Here is a 22,353-nt window from a genome sequence, read left to right as displayed (position 1 = left end):
ATCACTTTTCCTTCACTACATGTTGCCTCTCTTGCTTCATCTGTGAGTCACAAGTCTGCTGCATGAATGTTTAAAACATTTTAATGGGTCAAAATTTAATATCATAAACGTATAAGATAAAATTGGAGGTACATGTAAATTATGTCATTTCTCATAATTTTGAGGAAACTGAACCACCTGTTTAAGACACATTGACTACTTTGTTTGGTTGATTACATCACCTAAAAAAGGTAAATTCCTTGAATATTGTTGACAGTGAAATCTTGCAATACAGGAATGGAAATTCTAAATGTGACATGTGCCAAGTTTTGACATAACCTTTATACAAGAAGTTTGTAAATATCTTCTAAATGTCACTTATTACCAGGTTTGTGTATCTCATTTGACATAATGGTGGGGGTCCTTTCTCTGAGTACAGAGCCATTGAATATTGCCAAATGTCAATTTAGACTCCTATTCTCTATACACCCTTAAGAAGAGTGTTAAATCAGGCTAATATATTTCTGTGTCTTACCCTTCAAAAATTAATTGTAATTCTTCTTCAGAGGAGGAAAATAATATTTTTCCCTCAGGGAAGTACAATGTGGGGTTGGGTGTCAGTCAGTTTTGGGTAATTGATAGTGTTATCTTGATTCAGCTTTTTTAACACTGTGGTTCCATTTCTTCATGTGTAAAAAGGTGATATTGAAATACTATCATAAGATTTTACAGAAAGCTTTAGATACCATGCCCAGCACAGAGCCCCAAGTGGGAGATGCTATTAGGCATCCTTCTATCTCCCCTCCTCCTATCCTGTTTTTCTTTATCCAATGGCCCGTAATTCTGAAAAAGCAAATAAGAAGGATTATATATATATATATATATATGTGTATATATATATGTATATATACACATATATATATAAAGTATGGTATGCAACATGATATTTATATATACACACACACACACACACACACACACACACACAATGAATGTTGAGATATAATGAGGCTCTATCTGCAGCGCCATGTTTGCTTTAATTAATTCCACATTTTTGTCATTTTTCATCTTATTTACAGGGGTAGTTTGACTCCATGAGATGTCAGACGATACTCAGGATGACAGCTCTTGGTCTTTAAATTGCAAAAAGAGCCTTGCTTTAAGCTAGCATCTTCTTCTTTTATTTTTTTAATTTAACAATATTTATTGCTTGCTATATGTATAATATAATACTTGGGGCTGATTGAGATAAAACAGAGCATAAGTCAGGGTCATTAATCTGAAGAAGTTACTGATATACTTTGGAAAAAATTTTAAATGCACAGAAGTAAGCAATATAAAAAGGATACTCAACTAAATAGTATTTACTAGGGGACATTAATATTGAGCAAAATCAGTGAGAGTCAGCATTCTCTGATAATATTTTACACAAATATATAATATTTGGTTCTTTTTAACAATGAGAACAATTCAATACTCAGAGGCAAGTAGATAGGGTCTCTTTTTGTTTAGTTTTTAAATATCAACCTTTTTTCACTTTCTTTTTTTATTTAATTTAAAATTCTTTTATACAGTCAATCACATATGTCACTTAGCCTGTAAAGCGAGTGTTCCAACATGAGTACATTTCTCACCAGACCAGTTGGGAATATTATACACATTATCATCAACAGATAATATTCCATTTCTTTGTCCCATAAAAGTCTTGCTGCTATTTTTCTCCTTAATGTCTTTCCTCAGACTCTCCTCCTTCTCCCACCCTCTTCTGTATCTGGTTTGTATAACCATTTTCTATGTTTCTATATCCTCCAGTCATTTAGTTTCAACCATAGGGTGCAGACGGTTGGTATGTATTAGGCTAGCATCTTCTAAGATAGGGCACTGGACATCTTCATCTTCCCAATCAGTCCTTTTGTCACCCACTTCCTTGCCTCAATTCTATGAAAGGTCTTTCTTCTTGTCCTTTAGGAAGCTTTCTACTCATTCTTTAGGAAGCTCTCATTCTCTAACATCTTATCTACTTCATGAAGTCTCCAAAAATTGCATCTTATAATCTTGCCCATTATGAAAATACAAATCCTATGACTAGTTGACCAGTACTTCGGAGTTCAGTCCTAGTTACACACCCATCTTCCATGCCATATGCACATGGGTCATGTCAGGACCTACAGAGACAGCTATCTATTGTCCATTTAAACGTAACATGTGATTCCAGTACTACTACAAGGCTGACACAGTGTGAGATTTGTGGGCCCAGTGCATCTTTTATGGTCTTTTCCCCCAGAAGACTGATTATTTGTCCAATTTTATTACTTACTATATACTTTAGATTTCTCTCCAGTTGTAGATCACTCAACCAGTATGACATAGTTCCCCACTTTGCACATATGACACAATCAAACTCTTCTTCCACTCCTTACAAGAGCCTGTTGTTCAAAATTCTACTATGAAATAGACCACATTTATGACTTAAGTAAGCACAGTGATTTATAAGCATAGCCTGGGAGGGCAGATGAGGTATCCGGTTTATCTTATTTACCACAACTGGTGGAATAAATAGTACCTTATATATATTAATTAATTGTATAACTTTGTTTTTTGAAAATACCTTTAGAGATGATGATAAACATGAGTTTACACTCAGAATGTTAGACAACCCTGAAGTAGTTACAAATACTTAGAAGGATGAATAAGGCAGAGACTTCCAGGATATAATATTGACAATAGGGCAGGGATAAGAGTGAGACTCCTATTCATAATCTCAACTGCCTAGAGGCATGAGACTTCTGACTGCTGAGCCCACTCAGCCAACATTTCCCCACTGTTAGAGAAAGTTGGGGAGATGGAGCCAATCAACTGGCCTTACTTACTCAGAGAAGGCATTTGTATCAACTCTGAATTTCTTTTCTTTTCTTTTCTTTTTCTTTCTTTCTTTTTTTTTTTTTTTTGAGAAGTTTTTGCTATAGGGTGCATGTGCTCGCCAGACAGACAGAGAGAGACAGAGAGACAGAAAGCAAGAAATCACCTCCCAGGGGGGATGGCCACGCCGCAATCCCTTCTCCTCCATTCTCCTCTCGGGATCTTGTCCACGCACACACACACGCCCGGTGTGAGTTTTAAGCCACCGGGTCCGGGACACGAGCCACGGTCAACTACATGGGAGTCCAGCAACATAGCCATTACACTAACTGCTGGTCCCTCAACTCTGAATTTCTATGTGAGTTTGCTCTTTGTGATACTCTACCAGCAGCAACTCTGGAGTTGACTCTGTGACTTAGCCAACTGGTCCTGGGGCTTTAGTCAGCTTGGGGAGAAAGGGCATGAGACTGAGATTTGGGGGTGATAATGAAGAAGTTAGAAGGACACTGCTGAAGCCAGCAGGTATTAAAAGAAACCTGAGGCTTAAGTATGTTCACGTAAACTTGGACTTCTTTAGTACCCCTTCTTGGCCTCTCGCTCTAGATTCTCCATGGGGTTCAATATGAACTGGTATTATCTGATACCCAAAAATTGGCCTAGGAAAAAAAGTAAAGCCATCAGCGGGGTATCCTCTGGCCCTGCCTGCTGGTTAGGAAGAGAGTATGAAAAGGCAGCAAAGAAGACACTGTCCCTGCGGTGTGGTGGGGATGACTTTAAGGTCGATCTCTAAGGTTTCCTTAAGGAATTGTGTCTTGAGCATATTTGTAACTAACCAAATCATGCAAGACATAATAAAAAATGTCTAAAGTATCTACTTTTCTTTAGACCTACATACACAGTACAACATTTGATTTTCTGTGACTGAATTAAGAGTTTTGAATACATTTAGAGAAATCCATGTTTTCTGAATTATTTAAGATGTTCTCTTCAGTTGTCTGTTAATATCATATTGATGTCCTAGAAGCAACTTCTGAAATGAGAAGTATATCTTCTAAGGCAGGAGTTATAAGAAAAAATAATAAACCCAAATTTACAGAGATTATTTGGTTCTGGTCCAATTCTAAATGACAAACATTTTCCTTCATGGATGGAAAAAAAATAGCTGGACCAAATCACCCACATGTTCCCCAATTTCAGAAAGTCCTAGGGTCATGAGCTTCCCATGACTTAGAGAACCATTTGTAACTGAAAACAAACAGAAAAGGCTGAATACTGTTCCATTATGTGTGTATGTATGTGTCCATGTGTGTATCACATTTTCTTTGTCCATTCGTCAGTTGACAGCTGATTCCATAGCTTTGCTATTGTGATTAATGTTGCGATGAACATGGGAGAGCAGATATTACTTCGACATACTGATTTCGTTTCCTTTGGATATATACCCAGTAGCAAAATTGCTAGATCATACGATAGCTCTGTTTTGAACTTTTTGAGAAATCTCCACGCTGTTTTTCTTGATGGATGTACCAATCAACACTCCCACCAAGGGAGTACATGGTTTCCTTTTCTCCACACTTTGCCAACATTTATAGCCATCCTAACAACAAAATTGTATAGACCAAATTTTACCCTTCTCACTCATGTTAAGCATCAGCAGTTTTTCTTCTCAGCATGTTTGACCTACTGCTCTTAAATATTTTCTACTGTAGATATTGCTGTGATAATATATATCTTCTCTCAGATTATACTGTAATTTTGACCAGTGTTGCACTATTTTATTTTCTGATATTACTTCTTAATACATGTTGTTTTTCCTACACAGAATTATTGTCCTTGTTTTATTCAATAAAGATTCCACTATGACCAACACAAATGCTAGTTTTCTTAGTTATTCGAACCAAATTACACAATATTTCTAAGGTAAATATGATTTGAAATTATTTTCAAGTTAGTTAAATGGACCAATAATAGTTCTAAAAAGAACACATTTTGACATCCTCTGTGCTTGCTTATGGGCATTTATTTTAACTGTCTAACACACGGACAAGTACTTCATAACAGTTCATAAGATCCTATGGCAAAATAGGGTGGGTGTTTCATTCATTTAAAGACTTATACAATAAATCATTTAAAAGATTAAAAACCTTAAATAAGTACTTCAACATTCAAATAAAAATCTGTGTCCCTTACTGATCACATCCCAATTAAAAACTTATTCCCTCAGTGTCCTGTCTTGACCCTGCTTACTCATTCTGTCATCCGGATGGTGTCATTGAACCTCTTGGCTCTGGCTGTCAGCTCAATGCTTTTGATTATTCTCTAATCTGATTTTTTTTTTTTAACCAAAACGCCTTCTCAAGCTTCATGCCTGCTTATTCAGTTGTCTGCTAATATCTTCACCTTGATGTCCCAGAAACAACTCAGATTCCAAAAGAAATGTACCATGTTTCTCTGTAATCTCAGCTTTATCTTGAATTCTCTATCTTTGATGTGGTAGTGAAATCTCTCGAATGTTAGAAACTCAGAATAATAAAAGGGTTCCTAGTTGTACATTTCCCTTTATTCTCTAGTCGCTTGTTAAGGTTGCTAACTCTTGTGTCTGGTTCTTTTTTCCAAATAAACTACCATCACCTATTATTAAAACTTTTAGTTGCATCCTAACTAGTCTTTTTATTTTCTTTTTTAAAAATATGTTTCTTTACTGCAATCTCTTATATACTTCAATTTCAGATTAATTTTCCTGAAACACTTTGTGAGCATGGCACTCTGCTTCAATCACTCCATCGCCTTCAGGCTAAGCAGGAGGCACCAGACTCTGTAAGGCCTGGAATGCTTCACTGTGCAGACTCAGACCTTCACTTACAATGGCCTTCCTTTGTTTCAGGCACACTGACTCTCAAATGTGAGCAACTGCATTTCATCCTCTTCTCTATCTCCACACTGCACCCAGAAATCATTCTCACCCCTGTTATAATGTGAAACTCAGTTCAATTGCTCCCTGCTTTTGGAGACCCCTTCAGACTCCAGAACCTTGGATCATGAGGCACTCCTTGATGAACGTTCTGCATGTTAAATTTGATCTGAGTTTGCTTTCTAGACAACATAACATGCAACAGCTGTTTATATCTAAAGCGAAAACTGTTTGCGCCATTAATAACAAAACTGGGTCTGTTTATAACATGGCATTCGTATACTTCATCTATCTATCCATGTTCTTTTCCGCTCTTTGTACTGTGACCAGAGGGGAACTATGTGCGCTGCATTCTTGTTCAGTAAACCCCTCTGTACCTGATGAACTGAATCTAACTAATATTTTCCCACAAAACAGAAAAAGGAAGATAGAATAGTTTGGAAGTTTAAGTTTGTTGCTTGTAACCTTAAAACAATTCTGTTTGGTTGTTTTAATCACTTGCTACCCCAGTTTCCAGCAGTGTTATCATTCCATTTTTGGAATAAGCCAGGCATAAGAGTAGTTAACTCCTCCACAGTGATTTTTAAACAAGGTAGTTCTATGTAAGATGCTTCTTTTTGGCTACCAGACTGTTAAAATAACTATAAACCCATAGATATAACAACATAAAGAGTACAGCAAAAAACAAATTACTTTCCTCCCGCTAATTTCTTAAAATTACAAACTAAATCCATAAGAGAAAAAAAAAATAACCAAAATGTTTTAGGAAGAGGAAAAATCATTTCTTAAGGCATTAAATAAAATTCCAATTTAAAATAAAGCAACTGTTATTTTCATTAGTAAGAAAGATGCAAGTTTGACACAGCAAAGAAAAAATTCTTGTAACTTAGGGGTAGTGAACAGTAAAAACAAGCTCTGAGAGGCATGACAGCATCTCTTTTTAAACATTTTCAAGAAAATTTGATCACTTATAATATAATAGTGGAAACCAGATGCCTGAATTAAGATAAGTTTAAAAAAATTTGATTTTTTTTTTTTTTGAGGTGGATCTCGTTTTCGGTCCTATGAAATGTTTCTTTGAAGTTTTCTTATAGGAGGTATTTTAGAGGGATAATCAGATTACAATGAAATAGAGTTCCTTTACCAGCTTAACATGACGAACAACTTCAGAATTTATGAGGATTTCTGTATTTAAACACAGTCACCATGAACCCAGAATGTGTGTTATTTTTCCCCTAGTTGAAGGGATTAGCATATTTGTACAGAACCCTTTGTAATGAAACTGAGTCGTCTTTTTGATTAATCCAAGCTAACCTAGGTCCAACAGAAAAGCCATTTGAAACATCATAATATCAAGAAAACAGGTAGCTCACATCTTACTTAATCTGGTGGAGAAAAGTCTCATCTAGCTGGGTTTCAGTTAGTTTATTTTTGTTTATATGAACTTTCAATGGGACAAAGCCATGTAACTCCAATTAAAGTGATGATAGTGAGACTAAATGACAGAATAAACAAGATTCATAAAGACACTGGTATTTATTTTAAAAATTAGCTTATTTTTTTCCAATTGGTTTCTTTGTAAGGATTCTTAGTAAAAGCATATTATTTACTTGAGAAGTAGTTTCCACAACCTTGACTTTGAAAATATTGTTCTTTTTCCATTTTTACAAATGTTTGCCTGGGTACATGTGCTTGTCAGAAAGAAAGAAAGAGAGAAAGAGAGAGAGAAAGGAAGAAAACACTCCCTATAGGGTATGGTCATGCTGCAATCTCTTCTCCATTTCTCTCTCCATTTGTGATTCTGGGCACACATACAGGTGCCTGCCGTAATTCTCCAGTTCAGAATCCAGGACTGGAACTGTGCAGATGGCCATATGGGATCCAGCCTTTACCACCATACCAAGACCAGGACCAAGATCATGCCTCTTTAGAACTTTGGGGTTATTAATCACAACTAACTTAAAGTGGCTGTATTTTTTTTTTTTTTTAGTAAGTGCTGAAATATGTCATAATGAAGACAAAGGAATAAAAAGGTAGGTCTCATAGTTCAATAACATTCTAGGTCATTTAAATTGTTTTCACAATTTTGAGAACATTAAACTAGTGATACAATGAAGGAGGAATAATATTAAGTACCCAAAAATAAACCAATAAAAGATTTATCCCCCTATACATCACTCAAACAATATTTGCACGCAAAACTAATTACAAGGATCTATGCTTTACTCGTGTAGGCCAGTTGTGTCTCCCTGAGCAAATCTCTGTACTCTGAGTTTCAGTTTCTTCACAGTGAGGATTTAGACAAGCTGGGCTTTAGTATTGCCATGACATGCTCTGAGTTTTCAAATGAAAGATTCAGAGGGAAATCTTCCATGTATTTTTTCGCTTTTAGACCAGGTGGAGAATTCCAATTTGCTAAAGCAGGGAACTTTGTTTCCAACTGTAGATCAATACACATAACAAAGAGCTAGTTCTTTCTCAAATAATTTATGACCACTTAGTATGAGCAGAACTTATTTTAAGCTTCGTTATTAGTTTATGAGTAATTCTAGTATTCAGAAAAGCTAGGAAATAAAGAGTAAATGAAAAATAGGAAACAATTTGGCAAAAATAACTCTTGATAAAAGATCAACTAATGTATATGTGTATGTTAAATATAAATTAATCTTCTTTTCTCTCTCTGTTTCTCATACACGTGTACACACACACATACATACAGGATTAAAAATTGGGTTCAAACAACAGCAAAAACCAAAAAGCTATAGAAAAGCAGAGGTTGAAGAAATGGGAAAATATCTACCAGACAAATGTGAGATACAAAAAGGAAGAAGGCTGATTTTCAATCATGTAATACATAATTCAAGACAAAAATATCAGAGATTTCAGCAGAAGTAGGTAAACTCACAATTCTATTTGGTAATATTAACCTTTTAGTGTAATTAATAAATCAAAAAATAAGTGAACCTACAGAAAGAATATAACTATTAAATGTAGTCTAATGCATATAGACAAATTTATGCTGAACAAATATGAGTTAAAAAACATTGTTTTTAAAAGTTGATGAAGCATTCATAAAAAGAATTTTAACACATTACATAGTAAAATAGTCTCTGAAAACATCATGTTATCTTGGTGTATGGAGGAGAGAAGAAAGCATAGATCAGTTAGTAAATTCTACTGGCAAAACTGACTCACTATATGCAGAAATAAAAAATTGGATCCCCACCTGTGTCCCTCAACTTCAATGTAGTTTGGATCTAAACGTAGACAGAAGAAACACTGACATAGAACAAATATAGAAAAGAAATTAAAAGATTGGTAGGAGATTTCTTAATCAAGGTCCCAATGAGGGCAGAGACAAATTTAAGGGACCAGAGACAGCCCTGGAAAAGACATTCACAATCATGTCTAAGAATCATGAGATTCACATTTACTGTAGTTAATAAACTACAATAGAGCAGTAAGAAATGGCAAGGATAATTGCAGAATGGGCAAAGAAATGGTGTAGATAGGGTACTCAAATGTTTCATGAGGATAAGAAGAGATGTCCAACCTCAGCTATAAGCAAGAAAAATAAATGAAAATAAACCACTACTTTATACCAATTAAATTTGTGACAATTAGAAAGGCAGATAATAGCAACCAATGGCTAGAATATAGGGAAATGGGACCTCTCATTCACAGAAATGGAACATAAATTAGAATAGGAATTTTGGAGAATGATCATGCTATTATTATTGAAATTAAGTGAAATCATATGATCTAATTTATCAATTTCACTTCTACTCCCATACTACTATCTAAATTACATATGGACATATCTGCAAGAAATTCTTGGTAGCATGATGTACAAAGTCTAAGAGTTTGAGCAACCTAAATGTTTACTTGTGTTTTCACTATAATATTTAGATAAAAAGACATAGAATATAGATTAAATATAAATATATTAAGTACATATAAGGTTACTTGTGTTTTCACTATAATATTTAGATAATATTTAGATAAAAATACATAGAATATAGATTAAATATAAATATAAATATATTAAGTACATATAAGAGTGTGCCTATAAGAGAGGCACAGAATTGATGGATAGTTGATGCCAGAATTGATGGATAGTTGGTGGAAAAAAGATAAGTTAAAATGAAACAAAAGTGGAATCTTGTGTGGACTGACGATAATGGTATGGTATAAAACAAAAACTGACAAAACAAAACAAAAATGTCAACTGATTAATCTATTGCACCTTTAGGGTTTTTTGTTCATAAGTCCAAAGCCATGACGCATAGTGAGGCTTGGGTTATGACAGAGAAGCCTTATCTTCAGGATGCAGGTGACACTCTCATTTCTGTCTTTTAGACATTAGAAACTGCTTCGAAGGCTGTGTTTCTTTGCAAGTAAATAAATATGTCAGTGTGTCCCTACAAAGAAAATGAGCTGCTGAACTCTGTTGCATACTAAACGGTTCAACAAATAGCAATGTTAGAAACAGCTAGAAAGACTGTGGCTTACTGATTTGCATACTTAGTAGCTTTATGTGAAGAAGGGGGAGAACCCTTCAATGTTTTTCTAGAGGGAATAATGGGACCAGAAAGAAGGGAAGCACTAGACAGGTAAGATTTAGATATGACAGAAGGAAGAACTGCCTGATGATCATAGCCATGTAGAAACATAAAAGATTGTGAATCAGATGGTAGCACAGTGGAAAAACACCCGCAATGTTATGTGAGGCAATCCTACATGGGAAGGTTCCTGGTTCAAGTCTAGAGACTTCTCTAAACACACTGAGCACATGTGTCCATGGTCCAGGTCTGACTGAGACTTGGGGTGGATTGAGGCAATGAGATCCTTTTGAATACCATCTCTCCTGGTCATGGAAGAAAATTTTTAAAAATGTAACAGAAATATGGGACCAGCAGTTAGCGTAATGGCTATGTCACTGGACTCCCACGTAGTCGATCGTGGTTCATGTTCCGGCCCTGGTGGCTTAAACTCACGCCGGGCGCATGTGCGTGTGTGCTCAAGATCCCGAGAGGAGAATGGAGGAGAAGGGATTGTGGCGTGGCCATCCCCCCTGGAGGGTGATTTCTCACTTTCTATCTCTCTGTCTCTCTCTGTCTGTCTGGCGAGCCCACGCACCCTATAGCAAAAACCTCTCCAAAAGAAAAAGAAAAAAAAAAGTAACAGAATATAAAGGCATAGAGCCTAGTAGGCACTGCACACACTTTGTAGACAGAATATAGATAAATGTGGGTATGATTGAGGGGTATGGTGAGTATACTGTGGGAGGTCTAGGTGAACTCTAAGTTCATTTATAGCCCTCAGATTTCATAATTGAATCATATATATGTAATCATATAAATTGGATGCATATATTTCATATCTAATACTATATAATATAACATCTATATATGTATATGTGAAAAGCTAGCATATATAAAAATATTAACATATATTTTATATTATACATAAATACATCCTTCTCATGCTTATAAATAAATATAATAAAATAAATATTACTATTTATATATGTGCATAAACTACACAATTTTGTTGGATTTACAGATTTTGATAACTATGTGTATTTTATACCAATTGATACACAGTCCTACTAAATGATTTTTAACAATTTGGTTATTTTTTCTGATTTAAAAATACCAACATCACAGCATTATTACTAGAGCTGCCAAAGGGTTTTCTTCTGTGTGTTGTGTGTTGTGTGTGTGTGTGTGTGTGTGTGTGTACTTACACTTACATATGTGTGTGTTTGCAAGGAGATTAATTATTGTCTACTCAGTGGAAATCTAAGTATTCATAATTTTCTTGGCATTCTTTCTTCTTTTCTTACAACTGCTTAATTTTCTCCTCTAAGTCTCCAGTGTTTAGCAAGCATAAGTATTGCAAAACATTATTTCTCCTATTATTTTAATTTTAACTAAGTAAAAGAATTGCATTCTTGCCTGTTGGTTTTGAATCCTGTAACTTCACTGAATTTGTTGATTTCTTTAACATTTTTTGTGTGATATATATGTCATGTCATCTGCAAATAGGGATAATTTATCTTAATTTCCAACTTGGATATCTTTTACAAATTTTTCATGCCTAATTATTCTGGTTATGATCTCTACTAGAATATTGAGTAGAGCTGGAAAGAATAGTCCTTCTATCTTTAGAGATCTTAGAGGAAACTTTTCTCAGTTGACTACAATTATGAACTTGGCTGTTAATTTCTCAGGTGTGACCTTTATTGCATTGAGGAAAATCCCTTTAATACCTAATTTATTGAGAGATCCTACCATGTTGAATGTGATAATGTTGAATTCTGTCAAGTTATTTTCTGTACTCATTGAGATGATCATGTGATAAAGCTGCGGTATACAAAATCAGCATATAAAAAATCCATGATGTTTCATTATTTATGATTGCTAATACATTGAACCAACCCAAATGTTCACAAACAGATGGATGGAAAAAGTGTGGCACATATACTCTACAGAGTACTATTCAGCCATAAAGACAAACAAACAAAAAACCAAGACCCTGGCATTTGTTAGCAAGTGGTTGAATATGGAAGATCTATTCCTGAGTGAAGCAAGGCACACACACGAAAGAAAGATATTGTATGTATCTACTTTATATATACTAACTATCCACACTTTATAGTAGAGATAGAAATATTGGAGGACGTAAAAACAGTGAAAATAGTTATGAATGTTGAAGATAGTGAAGAACAGGGACTGGAGAGAAGGAAAGAGTATAGAGAAGGATAGCAAGAGAACAAATAGAGAGGCATGACATTAGTGGGACACAGAAATGGTTTATTACCTGTTGATGATGACATGTATAGTATTCTCAACTCGACAGGACTGAGAATTATTTCATGTTGGGTAAATTCTCTTTACAAGCCAAATGATATATAGTGATTGAATGTTTTTTTTAAAAATGAGAATAAATAATAATATTCTGAAAAAAATGATGAAAAGCTATTTGATGATGATGTATATAGTAATGTCTTTGTCTTGACTGATTTGCATGGTAATCATGCTGGAAAAAGAAATTTAATATACTGTAAAGATACATGTGATTAAATGCAATATAAAAATTATGGTAATAAGAAATAAAATTAAATTTAATAAAAGAAAAAAATCCATGATATTTCTATACACTAACAGCAAACTATCTGAAAAATAAATTTTTAAAGATGTGATTTATAATAGGAAGAGAAAAATAAATAAACTTAGGAATAAATTTAAGAGAGAGAACACACTCTACACTGAAAAGTATAAAAGCATTGGATAAAAGAAATTGAAGAAGACACAAATAAATAGAAAAATACTTCATATTCATGGATTATATGAATTATAGTACTGTTACTGATATATCCATACTACCCAAAATGATCTACAAATTCATTGCAGTCCTTATCAAAATACCAATGACAACTGTAGATACCAGAGACTGTACAGGCATTGGGACATGGGGAAGGGTCCAGGAAAAAATTAACAGATACAAAAATGCATAAACAAAGCAAATAGGTTATGAAATGATATACTGCAACTGAGTGAAAACAAAAAGGTCATTGGTAATCATTTATATATATATATATATATCCTAAATTAAAATAAAAACTGGTGAAACAAATACTGAAGGCTCACAACATAGCATAATGATAAATATGGTATGTTAGACTTGCTAATTCCACACTCTGCATGCTTTGAAAAACTGTATTGTAGTCCACAAAAATGTACAAGTAAATATAAATCAGAAATTGTAAAATTTTAAAAATGACACTTTTAAAGACCAGCAGGTGGCATGGTGGCTAAGGTTCTGGACACTCCCACATGGCTCACCACAGTTCGAGTCCCAGACCTGGTGGCTTGCTTTCTCATTTTTCTCTCTCTCTCTCTCTGGTCAAATTGAAATGAATAAATAAAGTTAAATTAATTAATTAAATAAATAAAATGACACCTATTACAAAACATTTTTTTTTAATTTCTCAAATTTATATGAAACCACAAAAAACTCTGAATAGCCAAAGTAATCTTCAGCAAAAAAACAGCATGGGGTAGTGACATAAAAACATGGAGTGGCTTAAAAAATAAAGAGCTCAGAAATAAATGCACTATTCATAACCAAAAGATTTTTTTGACAAAAAAGAGCCAAGCACACACAGTTGGAAAGGATAGTCTCTTCAATACATGGTACTGAGAAAATTGATATCAACATACAGAAGAATGAAATTAGACCCTTATCTCATGCAATATGGAAATATCAACTAGAAATGTATTAAAGACTTAAATATAAAACCTGAAAGTATTAGAAGGAAATATAAGCAAAATTTTCATGTCATTGGTCTATATTATGACTTTTTGGAAATGACCCCAAAAGCACAGAAAACAATAGCAAAGATAGACAGACAAAATTTCATCAAACTGAAGACCTTCTGCACAGCAAAGGAAATAATCAACAGAATGAAGAAACAAAAAATATTCACCAACTTTACATTTGATAAAAGATTCATATCCAATATATATAAAGAACTCAAAAGACTCAACAAGAAAACAAAAAACCTGATTTAAAATTGGATAAAGGGCCTAAACATACATTTCTCAGAAGAAGACATGCAAATTACCAATAGGTGCCTATATGTATAAAAAAAGTTTAATACCATTAATCATCAGGAAAATGCAAACTGCATATTAAAACCACATTAGATATCTCTTTATACCCTTTACAATGACTAATTTTAAAAAGATAGAAGATAACAAGTGTTGATTATAATGTGGAGGAAAGACTCCTTGCACACCATTAGTGTGAATGGAAACTAGTATAGCTATTATGGAAAATAATATGGAGGTTCTTAAAATGTATTAAAAATAGAATCCATATAATCCAGTATTTCACTATTAAGAATGTATCTAAAGGAAACAAAATCAGTGTATGGAAGAGACATCTGCACCCCCTATCTGTTGCAGCATTATTCACAGTAGCCAAGACATGGTTCATTCCATGTGGCCATTGATTAGTGGATAAAGAAAATGCAGTATATACACATAACAGAAAGCTATTCAGCCATTAAAAAGAAAAACAAGTGAAATCTTATTGTGACAATATGAATGAGCTTGGAGGATATTATGATAAGTGAAATAACCAAGGCCAAAAATAAATTGCATGTTCTCATGTAGGGAACATGGGAAATCTAAAAAAGTTGATATCGTAGAAACAAAAAGTATGATAGGATTTTCAGAGACTGGTGTGGTAAGGGGAAAAGAATTGTGGAGATGATAGTCAAAGGATACAACATTTCAATTAGACAGGAGGAATCAGTTTAAGAGATCTATTGTATAAGTGGTAACTATAGTTAACTTTATATTGTATTCTTTTTTAAAATTTATTTTATTTTTGTTATTCTTATTTTGTTTACCTTTCAATCTCTATATATCATTTGACTTGTAAAGAGAATTTACCCAACATGAAATACATCTCAGACCAGTCCAGTTGAGAATACTGTACAAGTTATCATCAGTAGGTAATAAACCATTTCTGTGTCCCACAAATGTCTTGCCTCTCTGCTTTGAAAAATACGAAGAGAGTGGATGCAAAATATTCTTACCACAAAAACAATGATATGTGAAGTAATGTACAGGTTAATTAGCTAGATTTTGTCATTTCACAATGTTTAGATATTTTTAAAGATCATGTTGTATATAGTAAATATGTACAATTTGATCTATAAATGTAAAAAATAAAAGACATATATAAGTGTGTGTGTATATATATGTGTGTGTGTGTATATATATATAAATATATAATATATATATATAGTTGTTAGAAAAGTCCTGAAATGCTTTTCTGGTTTTTTTTTTCTGCAAAAATACATTATGACTTTTCTGATGACCTAATGTATATGTTCTTCAAAAAAATTCAGGGAAAATATATGAAATATATATTTTTTTATGAAAAAGCTATGCATATATTTTTTTTAAATTTTACCCAAATCAGCTCATACTAAATTTATATCAGGTTCTAGTTTGAGGCACAAAAGAAGGATAAAACATCTATTTGAAAAGAGCAATATGAACTCTGCTAAAATTGAAGCTAGAACATATATCACATTTATGGTGAAGCTTGGGTGGAAAATGGTGAAATCACTGATGCTTTACTAGAAGTTGATGAGGACAGAACACCAAAGAAATCAGCAGTCTACAAACAGATAACTCATGAAAAAAGCCATCAAAGTTGAAAATACTGTCCCCGACAGCAGACAATTCACATCAGGCTATTCACATCAATTTGCAAGTAAAAAACTAATTTTGTTTGTGCCCTAATTGAGGAGGACTAATAGTTAATACCAGCAAAAATAACCAACATAATATTATACCGCAGTGGTTTAGCTTCCACAATTCTGACTAGAAAACTAAATTTGAGCAAATTTCCTGCTCGCTTGGGTGCCAAAACTGTTGCACCCAGATTAACTACAGATAAGAGCAATGCTTTTGATGGAAATTTCTTTTTTTTCTTTTTCTTTTTTTGGAGAGGTTTATTTTTTTTAATTTTTTATATTTTTTTGCTATAGGGCGCGTGCGCTCGAGAGGGACAGAGAGATAGAAAGCGAGAAATCACCCCCCAGGGGGGATGGCCACGTCACAATCCCTTCTCCTCCCTTCTCCTCTCGGGATCTTGGGCACGCACGCACACGTGCCCAGCATGAGTTTAAGCCACCGGGTCCAGGACTCAAACTGTGGTCGACTACGTGGGAGTCCAGCGACATAGCCATTATGCCAACTGCTGGTCCCTTTGATGGAAATTTCTAACAAGTGGGATCAAAATCCTAAAGAATCCAAAGAATTGTAACACGAAATGATACATGGCCTCAGCACAATCTTGAAGCAAAGCACATTCAAAGCCAACGACTACCAAGAAGTAGAAATGGTCAAGTCAAAAGAAGAGTAAACTTGTTAAGAGAAAAAGTTATGCCAACAGTTTTTTGGGATGCTCAAGGCAGCTTGCTTGTTATTTTTCTGGAGAGCCAAAGGAAAAACCAACATCTTCGTATGTGTGTTTTGAGAAAGTTAACTGAATTGTAAGCAGGAAAATTCCTGAGAAATCTTCACCAAAGTCCTTCTCCAGAACAAGAATTCCCCTGCTCATTCCTCTTATAAAACAAGGGCAATTATGCGAGACTTTTGATGGGAAATCATTAGACATCTACTTTACAGTCCTAATTTGGCTCCTTTAAACTTCTGTTTGTTTCTTAATCTTAAAAAAAATCTTTAAAGGGCACCTATTTTTCTCCACTTAATAATGTGAAAAAAGACTGCAGTGCCATAATTAAATTTCCAGGATCATCAGTTCTTTAGGGATGGACTTGGGACCAGCATGTGGTGTGGTAGTTAAGGCGCTGGACACTCCCACATGGCCAACCAGGGTTCGAATCCTGAATCTGGTCTGTCTCTCTCTGGTCAAATTAAAAAATGAATGAATGAATAAATAAAATAAAATAATTACTTTTTTATGAAAGTGTCTTGAACCTGGTAGAACTTATATTGAGAAATAAAGTTTATATTTGCAATTTTTATTTTTTAATTACATTTCTCTACAAGTTTTTTGAATTTCCTTAGTATATAAAAGAAAATTTCATTCTTTGACATCAGAATATATACTATGTAGTCTTTTTTTTGCCTCTAATTAGAGTAAGGAAACTTGATGTATTGTTTATAAAATAGTTAAGTAAGTGTTTGTTTGAAGAAAGGTATGTGTTTCATTTTCTAGAATAGAAGAATGATGTCATTCCACCTTCAGAACAAACCTGTCTAAAAGAGGAGCATGTGAGCTGAGTGCTCAACTCACTTCTGACATCCTGCAACTCTTTTTTTGGGGAGAGGTTTTTGCTATAGGGCGCGTGTGCTCTCCAGACAGAGAGACAGAAAGCAAGAAATCACCCCCCAGGGGGGATGGCCACGCCGGAATCCCTTCTCCTCTATTCTCCTCTGGGGATCTTGGGTACGCACACACACGCGCCTGGCATGAGTTTAAGCTGCTGGGACCGGGACTCGAACCACGGTCTGGAGGAGTCTGAACTGGTGGGGCCCCAGGATCTGTTTTGAGCTTTTGATCTTTGAGCACCACTTCAGTCAGTTCACACATTGGCAAGGCCGCTGTAGTACGCCCCCCAACCTAGGAAAAAAACTTGGGTCAATTTAGCATGTTGGTAGACTACATGGGAGTCCAGTGACATAGCCATTACTCATTTTCTAGAATAGAAGAATGATGTCATTCCACCTTCAGAACAAACCTGTCTAAAAGAGGAGCATGTGAGCTGAGTGCTCAACTCACTTCTGACATCCTGCAACTCTTTTTTTGGGGAGAGGTTTTTGCTATAGGGCGCGTGTGCTCTCCAGACAGAGAGACAGAAAGCAAGAAATCACCCCCCAGGGGGGATGGCCACGCCGGAATCCCTTCTCCTCTATTCTCCTCTGGGGATCTTGGGTACGCACACACACGCGCCTGGCATGAGTTTAAGCTGCTGGGACCGGGACTCGAACCACGGTCTGGAGGAGTCTGAACTGGTGGGGCCCCAGGATCTGTTTTGAGCTTTTGATCTTTGAGCACCACTTCAGTCAGTTCACACATTGGCAAGGCCGCTGTAGTACGCCCCCCAACCTAGGAAAAAAACTTGGGTCAATTTAGCATGTTGGTAGACTACATGGGAGTCCAGTGACATAGCCATTACGCTAACTGCTGGTCCTGGATATCCTACAACTCTTATGTGGATGTTTCAGAGCATAAACCTCCAGATCAGATGAGGATCTGTGGCCATTTAAGCCCATGTAAACAGGAGTGTCTTCTTTGGTACTCTCGAAAGCAGGAGTGTAAGTTCCCACTTCATTTGTCTTCTCTTGTCACATTAGGATATAAATTAGCAAAGAGAATATAAATTCCCATTTGAAATCATAAATTACCACAAAAGGACTAAACATTTCATGTATTCCCTTTATACTCCCCACCTAGATCTATTTTCTCCTGTATTATTTATCATAGAACCATGTATTCCCTAAGCAGTTGGCAAAATCAATATAAAAACTTCACCAGTGACTGTAATTTATGGCCACACACAAACAACGCCAGCAAATAGGACCCTGACATTAAACATTGCTCAACTTTAATGAGGCACCTAAAAGAAAAAAATAACCTCAAAATAGTGTGCTTTCTATAAGCAACACTGCCAATTCCTCCAGTAGCTAGTGAGTAGCAAGAGAGTATGAAAGAAAGTGGCCGTGACAAAGAAAGGACTCTTTCTCCCTGACAGAGTTGGGTTTGGAACTCAGTGGAAGTTTTCAGTGCTCTGGTTGAAATAGCAAATGAGCACATGTCAGAAAGTCAGTGAGGGGACACTGCCAGGGATGTTTCTATGCACATAATTTTACTTCTACCTGGGCCAGATATTAGTTGTCAAGGGCCCCAGAAGAATGAAGTCATTAAAAGGTGGCATCCTCAATTGCTCGCCTAAATGTGGAATGAGAATGTGGAGTGCTGGTTTTAATTCGTTTTTTCCCCCAACTACACTTGCAGTAAGCTAGCAAGGCAGCTATGATAACAGATGAGACTTAGCATATGATTAAAAAGCAGAGGAAGCAGGATCGTCACAACAAATGCACGATAGTGTCCCTGTTAGATTACAGACAATCTGGGTGATGGTATCAAATTATCCCTTCAATTTGAGGGAGGACATAGTAAAAAGTGGTTTTAAATTAAAATGGAAAAAGTGTCATGAGTGTCACAAATAAAGAAATGAAATGTGAAAAGATGAATGCTCATAATCTCTGCATTTTTAAGATTGCCATCTTGTTTTATTATTGGCCAAACATTAATTTAAAAAATAAATAAAATCTGATTCTAAAAGTTTGATGATTCTTAAATAGTCTTAGTGCCTTACAGTTTCAACTCTTTTTCTACTAATTTTAGTTGGCCTCTCATCTATCAAAGTCACCATGGTCTGAATACAGAATGATGGTCCACAGACACCTTCACACCCAGCTTACCCTTTTTAAGACTTACATCCTGCCACTCATATAGTTTTTTAGGTTACTTGCCTCAACCTCCATAACACCAGGCTGGAACTTCCAAAACCACCTTTTGTTCTTGCCAACCCTTTCCACCAAGTCTATGTTCTCCTTTTTATCTCTTCAATTCAACTCATTTTTCTTTCTCTTGAGTCAGTTTCTCAATGTCTTTCACCCTACTCCTTAAATAGTCTTCTTTCTTGACTTTTAAATAGTTATCTTCCTATATTCTTTGTCTTCATTCCTCCTCATTCCAACCTTGTCTCCCACTGCAATGCAAATTACTTTTCTGAGATGCACCATGGATTTGTGTTGGAGTCTAAAGATCTGCATTTGAGTCTTGAATACATTACTGGATGACTTTGCACACGTGTCTTTTCTCCTTTATTCTGTTTCTCTGATTACACTTTATCTACATTACAGAGTCACTGTGAGTATTAATTAAGGTGACACATATGAAAGTGTTTTGTAAACCATGAAGTTTTATATAAATATAAATAGAAGGTGACATTTTTGTCTCGCAGCCAATTAACTTCCCTGGCAGTGTTGGTCCCCAGCAATTAGAACACTCAATTAGAAACTGCTCAAGTTCAATGTGGCAACTAAAATGAGAAAGAAAAAGCTCTGAAATGTGTTAAATATAAGATTGCTTGTTAAATTAAAATGAAGTAAAAGGAAGAATTTTGACATTCATTTCTGCATATATGTTTGAAAGCAGCAAAATTATACTTTTGTAGGGTCAAATACATTTCAGAGCTGCTTACACTTTAGTAAATATCAATAATTAAATGTTATTTATATCAATCTTGGAAGATTTTTTGTTTCAAACTTTCCAGTTAAATATTACAAAATAAGCAGGAGAGCTATGACTATTGCCCCCAAATACATGACTAAAAAGCAGTATTGTTTACAACCTTCATCTTAACACACATGCATCCCACTGTATTTACTGATAATGAAGAATCTCCTAGGAAAAGGTAGAACGGGTTGATTTCACAGTTTGCATCATAACTGCTAGAATCAAAGGGGCTCTAAAATGTCTTCATTCCTCCTCATTCCAACCTGTCTCCTTGTCTTCCAAAGGAAGACAACTTTTGAGGCAACATATTGCTCCTCTAAAATTACCTGAATAAAATATTCTAACAAGAAAGATAAAGGAACTACATTTATATGAATCAAATAAGAAAAATTGTTTTTCAATCCTGACCCCCAAGGACAGCCTAAATTCTAAGTCTTTTCTTAAAATTCACTTGATTCCTTATCTTCTTCTCCCTAACATCCCATAGTTGAAAATACTAAAAAAGAAAAAAACTATTCATTTTTAAGAAGCCTTGATGAACTACAATCCTAGCCAGTACAACATGATTTAATTTATTGGTTTGTTGGAAAAGTCATGACCCATTTTTGCATAGAAAAACATAGAAAATACATTATGACTTTTCTGACAACCAATATATATTTCATTTAAAGACTTTTTAAATGCATATTTAAATATTCAAATGTCAATTTGTTTAAGACCTTTATAACATCTGAGTAAAAACTGAATTGGTAATAGTGCATAATTATTATTATATATTGAAAAATGGGAGTCATGTTAAACAAAAGCTACCAATGATATTTTAAACTGCATTGTAACAGATATCTATGTTAGCATGCCATGTAGGAGCCTGTGCCAGTCTATGGCCTGGTGGGAAAGGTAGCTGGATCTCACATGGCTTACCAGTGGATTTGAGTCCTACATTCAGTGGCTTGAGAAATCTGCCAGGTATGTGTGTGTGTGTGTGTGTGTGTGTGTGTGTCTGTGCATATGTGCATGTGTGTGCCCAAAATTCCAAAAGGAGGAAGAAATGGAGAAGAGATTGTGGTGTGATCATGCTCCACAGGGGGTGTGCTTTTTTTTTCTTTCTCTCTCTGGTGAGCCACATGCACCCTCTAAGGGGTAGGGTGGGGGAGCAGAAGAAGCCCTCGACTAGTATATAGGAATCCAGAATCCAGGACTTAATTATATTGCATTGGAAAATCGTAGGCAGGCTTAAGCAGGGTCACTCTATCCACTCATTCTATAATTTAATTTTCATTTCAGCATCTAAAGTTAAATTTGTCTAAATGCAAGAGATGAACTTGAATGAAAGTAAGGTGGGACACTTTGCATAAAGAAAACATTTTTGGAAACAATGATTAATAAAAATGTATTCACCCTGTCTTCCGCTCAGACATATACACAAAATATTAATCTGAGCACATTAAACATGTATGTTTTCATCAAGTTCTGCATTCCAGCAACTTATTGGCAAACTTGTTTTTAAAGTCTTTGCAACCAAATTTTGGTTAATGCATAATATTTAAATAGTGTGGAGTCCATGGAAGATTTAGTTTGCCTTCCAGAGAGACACCACGGGTATCTCTTGTTTTTGTATTGATTCTTATAACTTTGATAGAGATCTATTTGGCTTCAATGTAATCTTGCCTCTGGAGGGCTCCCTGCTTCCTATGTCATTGTGAGTTTATTGTCACATTTGATATCTTCCTTTGCTCAGTTCT

The 22,353-nt window shown here is 35.0% G+C and overlaps 1 protein-coding gene across 1 annotated transcript in view; it reads right to left on the bottom strand.

Annotated features, from left to right (window-relative positions):
* DSCAM (DS cell adhesion molecule) overlaps positions 1-22,353 on the bottom strand; it is a 327,084-nt gene that overhangs the window by 287,307 nt on the left and 17,424 nt on the right. Inside the window, exon 5 of the mRNA XM_027774893.1 lies at positions 17,809-17,926. Coding sequence (XP_027630694.1) covers positions 17,809-17,926 — 118 coding nt within the window. The remainder of the gene's footprint in view (positions 1-17,808; positions 17,927-22,353) is intronic.

The sequence above is a fragment of the Tupaia chinensis genome, unplaced genomic scaffold (genome assembly GCF_000334495.1).
Source record: "Tupaia chinensis unplaced genomic scaffold, TupChi_1.0 Scaffold000492_1, whole genome shotgun sequence".
Classification (NCBI taxonomy): Eukaryota; Metazoa; Chordata; class Mammalia; order Scandentia; family Tupaiidae; genus Tupaia; species Tupaia belangeri.
The sequence above is the reverse complement of the archived record's forward strand: the minus strand, read 5'-3'. Positions and strand labels throughout refer to the sequence as shown.